The sequence below is a fragment of the Astatotilapia calliptera genome, chromosome 15 (assembly GCF_900246225.1).
Source record: "Astatotilapia calliptera chromosome 15, fAstCal1.2, whole genome shotgun sequence".
Taxonomy (NCBI): Eukaryota; Metazoa; Chordata; class Actinopteri; order Cichliformes; family Cichlidae; genus Astatotilapia; species Astatotilapia calliptera.
Window position 1 is genome coordinate 10,226,634 of NC_039316.1, and position 19,305 is coordinate 10,245,938.

A 19,305-nucleotide genomic window follows, 5' to 3' on the forward strand; every position below is an offset into this window, starting at 1 on the left:
TGCTGGGACTTTGCTGCGTCTCCAGGCTCAGAGGCCCTGCAAACATCTTTGTTTTTGTTTTTTTGTTCCCAGGCTCCCTGCTCTGTTTTCAGGAGCATGGGCTCCATGCATTCACCATAAGGCTCATCTAAACCTGAGCCACTGGCAGGAAACAATTTCTTTCTCTTCCCAGCTGATCCGCATCAAAGCAACATGGAAGAAGAGGGAGGATTAGTGGACCATTAGACTAGCATTATGCTGCATTTGCACGTGTGTCATATGCCAAAGACCATGCCCTACAACCATATATATGTATATCATACATCCTCTACTTGTGTCAACTTTTTTCTGGGTATAGAAGAGTCCATTTTCTTGGATTTTATTTTGTTGTTTCCTTGGATGTCTAACTTCTGTTTGTTTTTCTGGAAAGAAAATCAAATGTCTTAATACAGTGTTGTTGTTTTGTACCTAAATGCAGTGAGTGGGCAAACTTGTCAATTAAGATGCTGGTGTACGCACAAAACGCCCTCATGTGACTTTGAGTTTCCTAATCTGTTAAGTGGTGCTGAATGTTAAAGGTGCTTTACATACACTGAGAAACACTACAAATGTCAATTATGTTCATAATTTCTAAGCAGTTTTTTCTTTAAGTATTAGTAAATTATTTTGTTTTGTGGTTTGACAAGAATATCTGTGCTTCTGTCATGTTATATATGTTGTTTGGAGGTATTTCAGACAATACCAACCAACCAGATTCTGGAGCTTCTTTAAGTGTTACCTTCAGAAAAGATAAAGTCAGCTCATTTTCACTTTTTTTCCATAGAGTGTAAAACAAACAGAGGTAGTACTCTCTGAAAACATCTGGTACAATCCTGAAAGCTGCTGTATGTCAAACATTTCATTTGTCAAAGATCAAAAGTGCCTTATAGCAGTAATAATAAACCTTTTCTTCACTCCAAAACTGTGTATTTCTGTTTTTACGTCAAGCATCAGACATGAGCTCTTTTCTTGCTGTTGTCTCGCGATTCTTTTTGAGATGCCGCGATACAATCGTGCCTCCTTTCACAGATGAAACCTTTAAGATTTTCTGTGCTTTTTTTCATTTCTTCGCATGCGTTTTGGAACGGTGTCTGAAAACAGATGATCCCCCTCACCCCCCAGCAGCACCCCAGGGTGCAACATCTGTCATTATGAGGTGTTTGGGTTTTCAGCATGAAGCCAAGTGTGCATGTGTGTGCATGTGTGCACATGTGTCATAGCTGGCATTCCACACTTTCAAAGTCTCCGTGATATTCTGCGTGTTCACCCGGCAGTATCTGGCACTGGGAATCTTATACAATAGCTCCCCAACAGCAGATTTAGTGTGTGTATGTGTGTGAGAGAGAGAGACAGAGACAGAGACAGAGACTGAACCCTCTTGTTTTGATCTGATGACAGATTTAAAGATGTGTTGATAAGTTGTACACTTTGGCATTGCACTGTAATGCGCTGACAGATCCCTGTTTTGTTCGGTTAGAGTTGTTTACATTGAGTTTTTGACTCCATCTGCGAAATTGTTTAGGCTCTCATCTTTTAGCACTTCTGGACAGATTTAATAGATTTTCCAATTTCAGTACCAAGGACAGTGTCCTGTTGAATGTTTCATGTGAGAGGAATTCCAAGAGTTTCTGGAAAATTGGTCCAAATAGTTGAAGCTGAATGATCCTGGTCCCCAAACATCCAATTCACTCTCAGTTGTATCAGTACTTTTATACTAAAAAAGTGCTACATTAACTGGGTCCTCCATTGAAAGTTATCCAATTAGTTTAGATTCTAGCTGCTCCGCAGTCCTGGGTCTATATGCTATCGTATTCTAGAGCCATCCGGTCTGCAGAAAACTATAAAGTGGCAAGTATCTGCTTTGTGCCTTTAACGTACCCTTACGTTACTGTTTCATAGAGCTCTGAGCATGACATATCTAGTAATGCTTTCAGTGTAATGAGAACATGCTTCCTTTTTCCTCTTTCATGTGACACCAGCATTACATTACTGCTCATTTATTGTGTGGACATACCCTCTGTCTTGCTGTCTCAGTTGGTGTTCATGAGTTTGTTCGAGATTTTACAAGATTGTCAGCTCTGCTTTACATCTGAGTGTTATTGTAATACTGTGTTCAGTTACTCTTCTTGAAATCTCCACATTCATCTTTTCACTGTGGCCCACTAGCTCTATCTTTTCTCCCCGAAACTTTTCTTTGGCTTGTCTATGTGGACAGTAAATGGCAACGTAGACTGGCTTCACTGTGGACAGAGTTTCATGGCAAGCTTGAGCCTTAGTGGTTCCACACTCAAAAAAATCTGTTGTTGGATGAACACAATTTAATCATGGCACCTTTTTCCACGCGATTTAACCAAGTACAATTACCTATTTTTGACCATGTCAAACCAACACATTTGGCATTTGGTGGTTTAATGTAACCAGATTACGTTGGATCAACGTAGTATACTTACATTGACTTGAAGTAATTTGTTGAAGTATGTAAAGTGAAATTTGTTTTAATTCATTCTACACAAGTGAAAAACTTTAGGAAAACACAATGAAATCTTGTTGTTTGAACAACTACTTTGTTAATCAAGGCTGGTAGTCTTGCTTAATGAACCAATATGGGGGTTGATGATTTCATAGAGACAAACAACCATTTGCACTTACATTCATGGGTAATTTAGAATCACCAGTTAACCTAACTCTAATTACACACTGCAAACCAGCCAGATTGTGGATTTGAACCCAGTCCCTTCTTGCTGTGAGGCAACAGCACTAGCCATCACACCACCAGGCTTAACAAAAGTAAGAAAGCTATGATTACAAGGCTTGATGCAGAATTTTCTGTACGTTTTTTGTCCTTGACAGGTTAAACCACAATAAATAGCGATACCATACACGTGGTGTGTGTGTGTAGCTGTCTGCCTCTTAAAACTCCAGCGATTTTTCCTGCAATTTGACATCTAATGTGATCTTGTGAATTTTGTGAGTCCAGGTAACTAACCACTCTTTACTAGATTGTATCATGTCATCTCAACAAGAACAAATTAAGTTGCTGAATTTCGTGCAGGGATAGCTCAGTAGGTAGAGTGGTTGCCCCATGATCGGAAGGTCGGGGGTTCGATTCCCCTTAACAGCTACCCTGAGGTACCCCTGAGCAAGGTACCGTCCCTACACACTGCTCCCCGGGCGCCCAATGGCTGCCCACTGCTTCACTGAGTGAATGGGTTAAATGCAGAGAGCAATTTCCCCACGGGGCTCAATAAAGTACAATAATGTACACACTTTCTTCTTCTTCTTTCTTCTTCTTCTTCTTCTTCTTCTTCTACATGATTTAATTACTTTCACCATAGAAACATGAAATTATTTAGTTCAAATTACAAGTTTGAATCTTGTACATGTATCAGCCACACAAATTCATTTTTTTGAGTGCATGATTGTTTCTGATCATCCTAACCAGTTTCCGATTAATCTTCCCAAAGTCCCGACCTAAACCCTACTGCAAACTTGTTGGCTATGATTTCCTGGCGTGGTCCCTGCTTTTAAGTAATCAAATCAATGAACTCTACCAATTATGCCAGGAAGAGTGGGCAAATATCCAAGCAGAATTATGCCAGGAGCTTGATGATGGCTACCAAAACTGGACTGATCGAGGTGCACCTTGCTAAGGGACATTAAACATCACTTTGGCTGCATCAGAACAATGATGTTACCATTGTTTATTAGATTCAGACATTTTGCCTTATCTTCTAGACATACATTTAAATCAAATCTTTCTGGAAGTCTCAAATAAATCCTAGTCAAAGCCAGGTTGCAAAGCCAAAAGGGTTTTAAAAATTCAAAGATGGAAGTCTCCATGACACAAAGCTATTTTTACTGGAGAAAAAATGAAAGATTTATAAAGCAGCGTGAGTGGTCATAAAGATCAGTGTATGTTGCTTTAAATGAGTCCCCCTTATATTACCAGTAAGTAGCAGATGATCTCCAGTCCCTATCAGTTCATGTTGCTGTTATTGTTTCATAGTTGTATAATGTGTCCTGTGTGTTTTACTGTTTGACTGGTTATATCCTGTTATCTCTGAGTGTTTCTCTATGTAAAGTCTTAATTTGTGTTGTTGCACTACATGCTTGGGTTTGTGTTTTGGTTTAGCTGTCGGGACCCTAAGTTTAGGCGTGTGTGAACTTGGCTTTAAATGCTTGGACTGTAATTTGTGTGTTCAAAAATTCCAAACAAAATGACACATTGGCTCAACCTACAATTACAATTACCTACAAACCAGTTCTGTAAACCAGAGCAACTGTACACAGACTTCATCAGAACAATGAATCACAGCAAAATGTAAACAAGATTAAAAATTAGGATCTCAAGAGATGTCAGACAGAGAGATTACATCATGGAGCGAATTCAGCTGGAATAACAGAGAAACTGTTTGTTGTGTTGCAAGTGTTATGAAGGTTGTGTTAGTGTTTTTACACGAAGCACAAGAAAGATTGTTCTCTCTGCAACACAAAATGAGTTTTCTTCCTGTTAAAAGGGAGTTTTTCCTTCCCACTGTTGCCAAAGCACTTCCTCATGGGGAGGGGGATTAAAATGCATGATCCAAGATAAGGTGGATGTCAAAGTAAAGCCAGGAGAACCTTTTTAAACAGGAGGAGAAGTCTTACCCTACCCCTGTCATCCTCTTCTCTAACTTTGTCTCCAAACTGATCAACCTGAGCTGTCTCTCTCATGGACTTGTAATTCTGTCCATCCTGCATCTTCAGCTCTGCCCAGCATGTCTAACTACTATTTTGCTGCCGTCACTCTGACACAAATCACCCTGCCACTCATCGTCACTTGTTTGTGGGTTCTTCTGCATTCAGTTTTGCATTAAATATCTGAAAAGCATACTCTGTTTGGGTTAAGATCAAGTGACTGACGTGGCCATTTCTCATTTCTTTGTGAGAAAGTCTCAGGTTGCTTTTGCAGTGAGCTTTGGGTCATTATCCATTTGGACTGTAAAATGCTGTATGACAAATTTTGTAGCATTTGTCTGAATCTGAGCAGAGAGTGTAACTCTGTACACTTCACAGTTCATCCTGCTATTTCTGTCATCAAAAAAACACTAGTGAGCCAGTTCCTCTGCAGCCATACATTTACTTTCCTTCACCATGTATGACCGATCACAAGCTGTCCTCTTTCCCTCTCTATACTTGTCTCTTCCTATCATTCTGGTGCAAGAATAAAGATCAGTGTATGTTGCTTTAAAGCACATTTATATATCTATATCTATCTGTCTGTCTGTCTGTCTGTCTGTCTGTCTGTCAAAGTCAAATCGTGTTCTAGAGTGTAACCAGTGGTTTGCACCTCTTAACCACCTTTTGTTATCTTCTTTTCTCATGTTAGATATTCCAGTGAAAAGATACTAAATGCAAGTTCAAAATTCTGAATGAACCGCATCTTTGATTAAATTTGTCATGACAACAAGGGAAGAGGTCTTAGCTGCACCTCTGAAAATCGGGCTCTATGCATAAAAATGTCTTTAATTCCTAAAAAAAATGAATGCATTTTTGTTGTTAAACCAATTGAATTATAAGTCTGCACTTATGATGTTTGCCACTTCTGCTCAAACTTGTCGGATTTCTGCCCTCGTGTCATTGCTGTGTTTTTAAAATTGCTCAAATTTAATTTACAGGAACAGAACAAAACTAACGGATTAATGCGGCGTGTGAATAAAAGGCCCTTTATCCTTTTAATTACTTGCCCTCCTCTTCCCTCGTTTGTTTATCCTCCATCAGCACCGGCTCTGCTCCTGCAAGGCGTGCCGCTGCACACCGGAGCCCCCCATGTGATACTGACGGGAGATGCAGGAGGTGGGGGCGTCCTGAAAGAGTTTGCCAGTCCCGACGCTTCATCACTCCAGATCCAGGCCACCCCGCGGCGGAGCTGCATCGTACATCGGACGCTTTGGATATTTGCTCCCTAAACACAGTAGTTCTGCTCTGGCTGCGTTTATTGCGGAGGCTTTTTTAGACCGTAAGTAGCCAAAGACGAAAAGAGTTGGCCATGGGAGCACAGAACTCAGCGCAGCAGGACGGGAAGAGCCAGGAGGATGCCTCAGCCTCAGCTTCAGCCTCCGCCGGGGATCTCAGCGCAGAAGTGAAGGCGCACCAGGAGGGAGACAGCGTCCTGGACAGCAAGGTACAGCCGACACTTGCGCCTTTTTAGCTCTGTCACAGTAAACAAGACCCCCCCACCCCCAGCCCTGCACGGTGAGCAGAGACAGACCCGGTTGCGGGGGGCTGTATCTGCGTCTGCTTCCAGCTGTAAAAGCTGTCGTTTTGTGCATTTATTGTGAGTTTACCTACATGTTTGCAAACATACCTGTCGCCCCCCATCCCGCCTCCCCAGCCTCAAATCATGTGCTTCGCTGTGTGCATGAGTAATGTGCTGCAGCGCACCAGCTCCATGTGCGCCTGACGCTGTTTTTGCTGAGTAATGGCTCGAGTCTGCAGTCCCGCAGTAATAAAACGCCAGCAGCAGCTCAGCTTGGTCCAGGTTTACAGCCACACAGGCCATCGTTTAGTCCCGGATAACGAGCATATTTTTCTTTATAGAATAGGAACTGATTGATTTGACTGTTTTCGGCCAGCTTTTACCGGGAGAAATGACGGATGTGATTCTCACAGGGACCGATGATTGCATAATTAATGTTCCTTTACAGCAAAAATTGTCAAAAGTTATTTTTATACTTCATCATAAACTATTAATCCCAATGTTCTTTGTAATTCCCACATCTTTTTAAAGATGGCAGAAAAACGTAAAAAACAAACAAACAAACAAACCCCCAAACAATTAAAACTAAGAAAATGAAATGTGTTAATAAACAGAAATCTGATAGATACTCAGATTTTCATTCCATAATTTTAAAACGACATGCATTACAGTTCAAGAGGTTTTTGGTGATGTTGTTAGTTCAATGTCAATGTTGATGTTAGAGCACTGAAGAAGCACCTGTTTTTATTTTATCTTTGCAAGACAGGAAATAGTTAAAATGCCTGTTATAATGTCTCAAAGCCCAAGGTGCCACCACTTTAACAGTCTTAGACACAAAGATGAAAACATTCAGTTTTTATCTAGCACCAAATCCTCTCAGAGGAAATCAGAGAAGGTTTGGCATTTGTGCTTGAGAAATGATTGATGCGGGAAAATAAACAGGCCCACTGATCAGCTAATTATTTAAACCTTTCCCTTCAAATCAAATCCAATCAAATCAAGCACTTTGATCTCGTGACTCAGCTGTTAGGAGTAAACAGCATTAAAGTGCTTTACATTTCCCATATGCCGGGCAGTTTTCTAACTCTAGTGTCACATTTAAGTCAGATGACACTCTGAAAGTGCCTCTGAAAGTGCAAGACGCTGCCTGCGCAGACAGCAGAGAATTTAAAGATAATGAATGTATTTTTATTTCTTTATTTTTTTAAACTTTTGTTTTGTTTTTTTCCACATTTGAAATTAAAATTATATAAAATATCCCTATTCCAAAAAGCTAATATGCTGTTTTCACTGCTTTAGCCCTGGACCATGCTGGGGTCCAGCTGCCACCACCTGAGGTATCCTGCAAACACTGCACTCTTACCAATGTGTCAGTTGCTCAGTATTGTGTGAATGCATATTTGGAAAGTGCCTACTAAGAACTATTTATGTCTTCACCTTCTGCTCTGTTCACGCCTCACATAACCCATCGGATTTATTGAGTGTTTTATAGATTAGAGGGCAACAGGTTACATTTCGTGGCTCATCTCAGTCTCTTTAAGGTCAGCAGAAAGGTCACATGATACTTTGGGTGGGAGGTGTTGGTGGGGGTGGTGGTGATGGGGGGGAAAGGGGCGGGGGTACATTAAGAATCTAATCCAGATTTGAATCACGGTCGTTGCTTCTTGTTTATTTCCAAAGAACGTCTGTGTGGCGGTTGGACATTTTAGCCTCAAGCCTCGAGCTCTTATCTCAGGCGTCATCATGGATTGCAGTGTTTTCACTTTTATTTCCAAGTAACTGTGGGGACTTTGTCATATGCAATATTTCAAACGTCCCGGGGTGTTTTAGGTACATCTTTTATTCTCTGTGATTTCAACCGTGACAGGTTGGAACAGTTTGTGATTCCCAGTCTACGTCTCTGCCACTGACAGTAAATTTCCAGTCATGCTGTTTTGCTGTTTCCACATCAGTAATTACCAGCTAGTATCAAATATTAGTTATTTGTGGAAAAATATGAGAATTTGTAGGACAGACCTTTATTTCTAATTGGAGCAGAGTCACGGATCTTTAAGAAGACTTTTTACCCCCTCGAAAAAAAGTGAAATTTACTAACTTTTCCTCTCAGCTGGAGCGATCTGACTTTGCACGCTGTCGCAAGCATGAGCCTCTAGTCATGGGTAAATGGATGTTTTCTTCTCTAGTGGTTTGTTTAGTATGTGTGGTTCAGTAAAAGGGAAAATACCACCTGCATGGAAACAACACTGAAAACAAGGTTTGCGTGTTCTCGAGTAAGAGTCACCACTCGCAGAGAAGATGTTGCTGCTGATTCTTTTCAACGCCACTTCCACTGAAAAGAAAACCCATCACATGTCTAAAATGAGAAAAGGAAACATTTTGAGAAAAGTATCAGTTCATTCAATTTCTTCATTCGTTCTTTTGCCAAGAGTTTGTTGGGGAGACCTGGGTGTAGGATGGGTATCGAAAACCGGTTCATGTTGAGAACCGGTTCCCACTGTTTCAATTCCTTGGAATTGTTTGCCATTTTTGCAAACGATTCCCTTATCAATTCCAGTCGCCCCGAATGACGTCAACACGTTACGGAGCGTCATTTACCTGGCAGGAAACATGGCGCCTAAGCGGCTCAAACGCTCAAAAGTTTGATTATACTTTACGAGAACGGATGACAACTTGCAATACTTACAAAGTAGATATTTCATTTAAGGGAGGAAACACTACGAATATGCAAAAGCTCACAAAACACGCGATGACCTTAAATGAATGTCATGTTTTTAATTCCGCTCCGGATTCGTGAATCTCAACCCAGCAGCAGCAGTAACGTTTGCACGTCCTCTCCCGTTAATGCGGCAGGTATTATGTTAGCGCGATCTGCCTTATTACAAAACCTGCCATTACTGTGCATTTAGGTGACCATGATGAGAGAGACAGACAGAGGCTGGCTCAGATGCTGGCAGTTCTCGCTGCAGTCTACTGGTAGCGTCTCCTTTCAGGCCAGGATAGACCAATGTCACCGAGCAGTGACTAAGTTTGTGGTAAAAGGCTTGCACAGCAGATGCTCCGATTTTCGGTAAGTGAATGTGTTTAATTGTAGGCAGGGACATTACTGGATATTCTTGTGTAATTGTTACAGAATAATTTATGTTATGCTTTGTTATTGCTACAGAAGAATATTTATGTTATTATTTTACATTTACATTTTTTTTCCTGGGGACCCTGTGACACCCCATTGAAGAGCCGTAGGCTGTGGATCTCTTAAGATCTCACTGTTGGGTTTGTAAGGCCATGTTACTCCTAAATTTCTATCTTGTTCAAAGAGAATATATAAAATAAAGTTCTAAGCTATTCGACCTTAGTGTTCTCCTTTTTTAAAAATAAGAATCGATAAGAGAATAGATAAAGTATCGAATCGTTAAACAGAATCGAAAATAAGATAAGATAAGATAAGATAGAACTTTATTAATCCCTCGGGTGGGTTCCTCTGGGAAATTCGATTTCCAAAAAAGCACAGCACCGACAGAAGTTACAGAGTTACAGAATATTATATATATATATACACACACACACACACACACACACACACACACACACACACACACACACACACACACACACACACACACACACACACACACACACACACACATATATAAATACAGAGACAATATAAATAAAATATACGAAGGGGATAAATAGAATAAATAGGAATAAAAAATAAAAATACAAGTGAATTGCACATTTCAAGTATTGAGGTCTATTGCACTGTTGACTGTTTACAAAAGTATTGCACAAAAGGTATTGCACAGTGAGGTGAAGAGGCACTACAGCTTAGTTGTTCCCCCCTCCTTTGTCCTCCTGTTTCCCCTCCCTCTCCCCTCCAGAGAGGAGTGGGGATCAGAATCGTGAAAATCTTATCAATACCCATCCCTACCTGGGTGGGAGCATATGTTGCTTTAAATCCTTTGTATGCCTTTCAGTACTGATGGTGCCTTTCCAGATGTGCAAGCTGCCCATTCTATAGGCACTACCACACCCCCATATCATCAGAGATTTAAGCTTTTGAGTGCTGATGACACGCTCTTTAATGTGTAGAAGATGTTGCTGTGTTCACGTTTTCCTAAAAGAATTTCACATTTCGATTTGTCTGAGCACAGAACAGCCTAAATGAACTGAAGCCATCTTTCTGTGATATTATATACCATAGATGATGAGATGATCAAAGTCTTCACAATTGTTGAACCTCTGCCAATCTTCAACTCTGAGAAGCTCAGCCTCTACAAGATGCTCTTTTGTTATGTCCATTCATTTTGCTCACCTGTTGCCAAATTAACCCGTTTTTTCTCAAAATAGTTCATTTTCTCAGTTTAAACCTTTGACATGTTTTCTGGTTTCTGTTGTTTTCTTCATTCCCTGATCTGTTACTTTTTTAATAATGTCTTTAAAAAAACTCCTCAAACTAAAACCTTCCTAAAGTTTTTTTTTTTTTTTTTTTTAATGAATCACTTGTTTGTCCAGCAAATAAAAATCTCAACAACGGGCACACATAATCTAATTAAAAGAAGCCAGAAGCTAGAGCTTTGGCTGTGTTTTGTATGAAAGTGAGATTTTAAAGACTAAACAAATACTTCCACGTCAGTTAAACTGACAGGTATTTGACCTCTAGTCAGGACTTCAGACGTTTTCTTGCTGTTTTCCTTTTAAACCTGTGTGTCGTCCAGCACAGAGGAGAACCATGACCTTGTCTGTGGCTCCCAAGTATTTTATACTTGAACCAAAAGAAAGGAGTCGCTGGAAAACTGCTGTTTTCTCTGTAAGTGATACACGTCTATCTAAGATGAAAACAGATATTTTAAATCCATTTATTCAGAACAAACATCAGAGTTAGACAAAGCATGTAATCTTTAAGGGTCTATTTTCACGTACATTTGTATAATATGTTGTATTTTAGGGCGAGAGCGGGAAGCGTGTGTGTGCTTTGTTGGTTGTAGCGGTTGGAGCCTTCGTGCTTGATACGCAGTCAATAAATATCCTCCTGACTCCACAGAGGAATGTTAGAAATGTCTCCCTCTCCACCAGCGCCACGGCCCGCCTTGCTCATACCTCTCTGTCTCCTCGACCTCACCAGTGGTATCAAAACGATCACATTACGCTTGTAATTTAAGTAGGTGTTTCCGAGACTTTTTTCTTTTTAACGCAAAAATGTTTTTCTTTAACCCAGCTCTGCTGGCTTTGCTGCTGTTTACATGACATACTCTGTGAACTTAGAGGCTCAAAATAAGAAAATAAACAAGTTTGGCCAACACAAATGAAAAAAATAGTTAAAATGAAGAATCAAAGAATTTAGATTTCACAGTACTACAACTCCTTCTTCTTGTCTCTCTATAATGCTTTTATACATAATATAGCTAGAATGTAGTCTATAGATATAGAATCTGCTGCACTGGATTCTGTTCGGAGCACAACATGTAACCTCCTCTTGTGAAAAACTCCTAAAATATTAAGCCTGAATTTTTAAGAATAAAGATATAAAACCTTGCAAAATTTGGGAATACTTGCTACCTGATGGTCAGTGCATACATTTATGATTAATACATAGAAGCAAATTGTTTAAAGCAAAGGTCTTCTTAGCTCTCTGATTATTTAATATTGATTAGAGTGATTCAGCAATGCCTGGAAAAGTTTCCAGGGGTCATCACCTGGGTCGGGATGGTCATGAGCATCAGATCTTTGCAGGGAAGGATTTCTACAGAGAAAGACCCCTGCAAAATACTCATGGAAAAAAGTAATAATGTTTGCAAAAGTATGAAAAGAAATATAAGTTATGAAATATTAGCATAGCTGAAGTTTAATGTGATGGTACTGTGAGGATTATTCCTAATCGCTATTCTGCAGCTCTGATCTGAAAAGCTATCGAGCTATCGAGCGTGCTGCCATTTAACTTAACTGTGTGATTGTAAGCACCCTGATAGTGGCTGAGGTAACATGTGACCATGATGTGACACCTTTGAGTTTTTGAGGTGTGAGGCACTGTGAAAAACTAAGTGCATCCTTACTGCCTCTGTAGAAATTAAGAGGATAAGTAAAATCCAGGTGCTGATTATCGAATACATGTGTGAGCACCTGCAAAAAAGCAGGATTTCTGGAAATTTGCTGGTCTGGACTAATCAGTTGTGTGTTAACATAATGACATTAGCTTCTCAGGAGCGGATGTCCAAGCAGATCCATCTCAAATTCAGACTGTGCAATACTCAGAGAAACTGCAAAATAAACCCCGTAAGGCTGGGCCAATATTTTAGGCTTGTTTTGAAGAGACAGTACCTGGACACCTCGCACTCACTGAGCTGACCATGTACCAACGTGTCCCAGAGTCCAAATGTGAAGCCGTCTGTCTGACAACAAAACGTTTAGCCGTGCAAAAGGAAAATGATGCCAAGCACAAAAGAATGACTCCAAAAGAAAAGACTCATGACATTGCAATCGCCCAGACAAAGTAAAGACTGCAAACTGATTGAAATGCTGTGGTGGGACCTCAAGAGAGCTGCCAACAAACCTCAATGAACTGAAGTAATGTTGTAAAGAAGTGTGAACCAAAATTCCTCCACTACAGTGTGAGATCCTGATAAAGTCATACAGAAAATGATTCTACAAGCTACTAAACCATACTGACTGTAAGGTGATGATCAGTGGCACTGTAGGCCTCCTCCGTTTAGTGGTGGCTGTTACAGTCTGATGTAGGTTTATTTTACTCCTCTTGGAGTGAAATGATATCTTTTACAGATTAAATCTTTATCATGTATTCCCGAGCTGAACATTCACAAGTATTTGTTAGGCACTTTTCACGGGCACCTTCCATTCAGAGCTCCTGCTTACATGGAAAGTTAATTATGGCACTGTGACCTTCATTTTAGGTTAATGTACAGCCTGACAGTGGTGTCTGCAGAAGACAGTGTTTCCTTGTTATGAGTGTATATCATGGAAACAGTACGGACATTGTTCATAAGGAGAAGGTTTCAGTCTTATGATGATTTATGGGTATGGATTTTAGAGGCCTTTGGACTCGTGAAATTAATGTTGCACTGCGGGATCTCAGTTCTTTGAGCACACTGGAAGATTTCGGTGTTTGTAGGGTTGCTGCTTCAGCTTTAGGACGTTACTGGGCTTGGAGTGCAAAGGGATGCAGGGATCCTGCAGTCAGAATGTATCACAGTGCATGTGTTCTCTTTAGTTTCCTTTTTTGCAGCCCAGTTAAATTGGAGTTGGATGGGAGGTGTCTCTCAATGCAGTGTCAGAGTTGCAAAAGTAAATTCTTATTGTTTTAAGTCGCATGCACAGAGACTTTGAGATTAAACAGAGCAAGCGCACTGCAAATACCCACCTAGACACGAGGCCTAGGATGGGAGTCAGATCCTCCTCCCCTCGCAGAGGCAGCGGCAGGTGACTCCAATGATCCAACGTCATGTTATGTAATGTAATGTGCGCTGATTAAAGCTCGTACGTTCCTGTGTAATGAGCTGCGGCTGATCAGACGCTGCTCTGGCTCTGATTATCCTGTTTGGAGGGAGAGATGAGAGGGAGGCGGAAGGGGGTCAGACAGAAGATCCATTGAGGATGGGCCGGCATGGAGACAAGTGAGGAGCCCCTCTGTGCACCAGGGGAGGGGGGTGAAGAAATGCATTTTGGGTGGACAATGAGAAGAGGGGGCGAGCATGGAGCACAGGGAGAAAAAAGTTTGAGAAAGAGAGAGTTACATGGGGGGCCTGCCAGTGTGACACAAAGCCAGATGAATCAGTCAATTGTGTTCTCAGTCCTCCCTTTGGCCTGATTTTAAAAGGACACTGATGATAGAGGTTGAATGAAAATAGGCTCAGGTAAAAAGAAAGAAAGAAAGAAACGTGCTAAAGACTGTTACTGCCATCACAGGATAATGTGAGTGAATGAACATTGATTTACTTTCCACTCTGCAGTTACAGCTACCTGCTTCATTCAGCAGTTTTATCAACTTTATATTAAGGAAGAAAACAAAGGCACACAAACATTTCAAATTTAGAAGCTTCATCGAGGCAGAAAAAGTTTCAGCACAAACAGACGTTTCACCTCCCCGCCCCGGTGATGACGCCCTTTTAAACACCTGTAACATGTAATGATTGAGATTTTAGTGAGTTAACAACCCTCAGGAACAGTTTCTAGTCCCCACTACCTGGGGATGTCCACCAGTTGGATGTTGGTTTTACTTCAGACATACTTGTTGGTTAAATTCAGATGTAAATAGACTGTGATGGACTGGCAACCTATACAGGGTGTACCCCAACTCTTTCCTAATTACAGCTGAGATACGCTCATGTAACCCTAAACAGAATCAGTGATTAATATAAACAATGCAACAATCATACAGCTTATATATGACATGTGCCTTATATGTCATATGAAGGGTTAGCAATCTACTATCTAAAGAACCATTTTGAGCAAATTTTGATTTAAAATAAAATTCTATAGAGCCATAAAACATCAGTGAGTTTTATCATAAAGGTGATGCACACCATTAAAATTATGCAAGGCATGATTTTATACCACGTTTTTGTGCATATGAGTCAAATAAAAGCCTTCTTAGTGACCTTTTTTTGTAAACACCTGTTCGTACCACAGCTTTGGAGGTTGAGCAGAATAATGAGGATGAGGCTACAGGTGATAGACACAGGTTATCCTACGGTTTATCACATTTTTACAACTGAGGAATCTGCAGAATTACAACAATGACAATGAATTAAAATATTCAAAAACAGCCATTTTTTTACTTCCACGTTAATATTTTGGTAGTTTTTGTTTGTCACAGCCACTGAGGGCTAAATGCACTAAATAGCTTCAGTGTGTTTGGTTGATTAGATATTTGTGTTAAGGAGTATACCTAATGAAGTGACTGATAAGTATTTTATATTACTTTATTATAATATAGGTGCAAGCACAATTAAACTACAACAAATAATGAACCTCCCATGGTTTTTTTTTTCTAAAAGGGAAATCAAATTTAGAAAGTTTTTTTTCCTGCTCTTGTTGAGGTAAACAGGAAGTGTCTCACTTCTAATTGGTCTGTTCTAATTGCTCACACATCTCTCAGATACACTGCCAGATCCATAAAAACAGGCGTGGGTGTTTGAGGATGTGAAAAACCAGGGGTCTTTTGTTCCTCTTTACCCATCAGCACTTGGGGAAAAAAACTGCATTGAAACATTATATAATATTTTTTTTCTGTTTTTTAGTTTGTTTTTCTTTTACTGGCGTCTTTTGTGTTTCCGCCTCTTTTTTCCACCTAATTATCCAATAAGCTGTTTACCCTGCATATCATTAAGCATTTACATCAAGAAATGATTCAAATGAACTGAAACAAATTCTATTAAAATGCAGTTAGTGTCTGCTTCTTCTCATAATACTGAAAACTGTATATTTTTCCCTACAAATCTGCAGTGTACGTGTATGTGAATGTGATGCAGCTAGAAGTAAAATCCACCGAAAGAAGAGAAAGAAAAGTTTTTTGTTTCTTGAAAATGAGATTATTTCTTGATGTGTTCTGCAGTTGCTGACAAATAAAGATACTTTCTACGGGTTCCAACAGCAGGGAGCTCTGCATTTTTAAGCAAAAATATACACCTTCCTGCTGTAACCCTAAATGCGATATGTATGGAAGCCCATTTCCGCTACTAAAAAACAAACAAACAAAAGTTTCCATAACAGTTAGCAGCGCTGAATCGAAATTTTTAGTTATTTTCTCGAAATTTCGACTTATTAACTTGAAATTTTGAGAAAAGTAACTTAAAATTTCGAGTTAGAGCTGCCAATCAGTAATCCACGTGAATGACATCATTTCCTTGTTACCCGGAAGCTGAAGCGCTCAGCTACAAATGCTACAGCTAAGCTACCAGCCAGTCATGAATGCACAAATTGCTGAGTATTTTCAGCGTGGCTTCACAAATGATCACATCTTTTTGTTATTAGCTGAATCACATGCCGTTACTATGAGCAAACGTACTCTCCAAAGCGCCAATTTGTTGCAGTACGGTTTTGAGTGTGCATTGCGCTATATCCTCCCAGGTAGCAAGAAAATGACATCATTCACGTAGATTACTGATTGGCAGAGCTAACTCAAAATGTCGAGTTACTTTTCTCAAAGTTAATAAGTTGAAATTTCGAGAAAAATACGGATACTTTTTTTAGTGGCGGAAATGGGCTTCCATAGATTTGTCTCTAACTGGAATCAAACCAGTGACCTTTTGTTTGCCAATAACCAGAGCAGATAACCACTACATTATGGAGCCTTCTGCAGCTGGGGATAAGCAATAGACTACTTTAGACACTGGAAGCCTTTAGCTCCTCATACTGAAGAACACTTACATTTTAAGTTGATCATAACTAGTACACACCTTGAAACTGCGGCTTTTGCAGTAATTTTAAGACACAAGCAGCTCCCTTATTTCCCAGAGCAGATTCATCCACATGTTTGATTTGGCTCAGATTTTATGGCACATGGTCCTCCTGATAAAACCTTCCCTTTTATCCTGGGATTGACTCTAGGAGTACATTACTTTATGCCCCGTGAGGCTTGGGGATCCCCTGGAACTGGGGATGTTTTACATGTGAGATGACCTCTAACCTTTAGGCCATGTTGAACTTAAGGCCACTGCGATTTTTTTGTATATACCCTTATAGTATCAGTTTGAAAAACCTACGTGACTTCCTCCTCGAGTTATCGCATTCACGAGATTTTCAGAAAACTTGACCTCTGACCCCATGCGTGTATAATGACACCGCCCATTTATTATTGTAACCATTATAAACACAGAAAAAAGAGACATGGAGCTAATCAGGTGTTGGACATGTTTGCTATTTTGTTAGTGATGTAATTTAAGTGCGTCACCAGAAATAAGAAAATTATTTTATTCACTTTAGACGTTACACTGTTTTTCTTTTCTCCTTTTCTGTGGAGATGGTGGGAGGAGGTTTTGAGAACTGGGAACTGTTGTCTTGTGGTGATGATACATTATTGAATATCTCAGGTTTGCCCTGCCAGACTTGTCTTGTCCACTGTCCCACAGGGACCGTTATAGCTACTCTGTCCAAATCAATCATTTTGATTGGACTGATTCTCCCACATCAGCATCCCTAATATGTGCAGCCTTTCAACACTGCTTTGCCCAGTTTTGTGTCTTCATGTGGAAGCAAAGATAAAGCAGAGTGGAAAGCCTCAAGAGTTATTGTCCCCTGAATGCCTAGTGTGTTATATTTGATATATAAATTTTTGAGCCTTCTACATCACCAGAGTGATTTTGTTTTCCTCCAGAAAAATCTAAATAAATTGCAAAAATAAATAAATAAATAAAAATAAATAATGCCAGATGTAGCAAACATGTTGCAAATTAAAACTCATATATGCAATTTAATATTTATTTCATTTAAAAAAACTCCAGATGGTTCAATAATCACTTCATTTTAATGGTTTCAAAATGTTATTTGCACATTACATTAAATTGATGAGTATGCACAACCTTTCACAGTTAGGTTACGATCGTACACATAATATGATTAAAGTATAATTGCTTTACAGGGCCATGCCTATCCAACAATTCTGTTTGCATGACCCAGGGAATGTGATTTGAGGAGTTTTAGTTAAGGCGTTTGCTCTTCTAGCAGTGTCCTTCGTGTGGTGCTCATCGGGCATGAGTCATGTGGTTTTTGCACAGTTTGAAGTCCCTCAATTCAGTTAACATCCCACCTCAACTCCATTAAGAGCTTGCTGGATTCGCTTGTCAGCCTTGCCTCTGCTTTCTTCTTTCGCAGCTTCGTGAGTCATCATTTTATCTTTCCCCACACCTCTGAGCTCATGCTCTGCACAGCGTGGACTTACAGTCGCTTTCTGTATTTTGCTGTCTGCCTCTCAGCCTGTTTGTTGAAACAGAGTGGGGCACAATGGGCAAAAAGGGTGGAAATAGCCCTAAAAGAGTATTCCCTTTGATTTTATAACCAAGCAATTATGTTGAAATTCCACAGACATGATCATGTGTAGTCCTTTCACACGCCCCACACAGGTTCATCTGATCTGCTGTGAGGCTAATGGAAACAATTACATGCGGCTTAGTGTAAACAAGTGTGAAATTAAGCCACGTATTTAAGATGATGGCATCCTTGTTTTTAGCTTTGAAAAAACAAAGCAGTAGCATTCTTTTTCATTAAATAGTCCTTTTTTTTGTTTTTTGTTTTTTAGGGCTTTAAGAGGTAGAAAAATCGTATAATTCATAGCTCCCCCCCACACACCCTCTCTTGCACTCACTCACCTCGCTCGCTGCCTTCCTTTCTGTTGCTCTTTTTAACACATCCATTTTTCATCAGCTTCGGTCCTGATGCAGCACTAGCTGCATCACGGAGCACAGTGGAAGACGTATGAGGTCATGTTTTGTGTGTGTATGTGTGTTTCCGGTACCGGTGTGTGTTTGTGTGTTCTGGTGAGAGTCGGGGCATTTGAAGGACAAACAGTGAGTCATAGCCTGTGCACAGCTGCTTTTTCGGAGATGCTCGTGTGGGGCAGTGTGGTCACTGTAATCCTCACAGCTGAGGTGTGCTTACTGTATTAACTCCTATCTTTATTGTAGTCTTATAACACCTCTGCCTCAATCAGATTTAACGTGCTAAATCTGTCAAATGCTCATAATATTTATAGAACAGCCTAATTTTTCATACCAAGATTCGACAAGGTGCTGGAAACATTACTCTGAGACCACATCATCAGATGTGGTGACTGTGGTTTTGAGTAACTCATTGTTATGTTCAAGAAAGCAATTTGAGGTAAAATTCTCACCCTACCAAATGTTGCAGAAATTGAGGCTTTTTTCAGAGCAGGCCTAATTTTTCCGATTATCTTTTATCCATTTTTGAAGCACTCGTGTGATATGTAGTCTTTCCTGTTCTTAGACGTAAGTGGCACCTGGTGTGATCTGTTGCTGTAGCCCATCTGCTTTAAGGTTTGACCTATTCTGCATTCATTTTAAGTTACTATTAAAGTTACTCCT

The 19,305-nt window shown here is 40.0% G+C and overlaps 2 protein-coding genes across 3 annotated transcripts in view; both read left to right on the forward strand.

Annotated features, from left to right (window-relative positions):
- The window catches only part of mthfd1l (methylenetetrahydrofolate dehydrogenase (NADP+ dependent) 1 like), a 59,054-nt gene extending 58,114 nt beyond the window's left edge, over positions 1-940 (forward strand). For both annotated transcript variants that reach the window (XM_026194394.1, XM_026194393.1), the window contains exon 28: positions 73-940. The gene's annotated coding sequence lies outside the window, so the exon portion shown is untranslated. The remainder of the gene's footprint in view (positions 1-72) is intronic.
- A 4,859-nt stretch (positions 941-5,799) lies between these two features.
- The window catches only part of akap12b (A kinase (PRKA) anchor protein 12b), a 53,652-nt gene continuing 40,146 nt past the window's right edge, over positions 5,800-19,305 (forward strand). Inside the window, exon 1 of the mRNA XM_026194215.1 lies at positions 5,800-6,181. Coding sequence (XP_026050000.1) covers positions 6,047-6,181 — 135 coding nt within the window. The 5' untranslated portion in view covers positions 5,800-6,046. The remainder of the gene's footprint in view (positions 6,182-19,305) is intronic.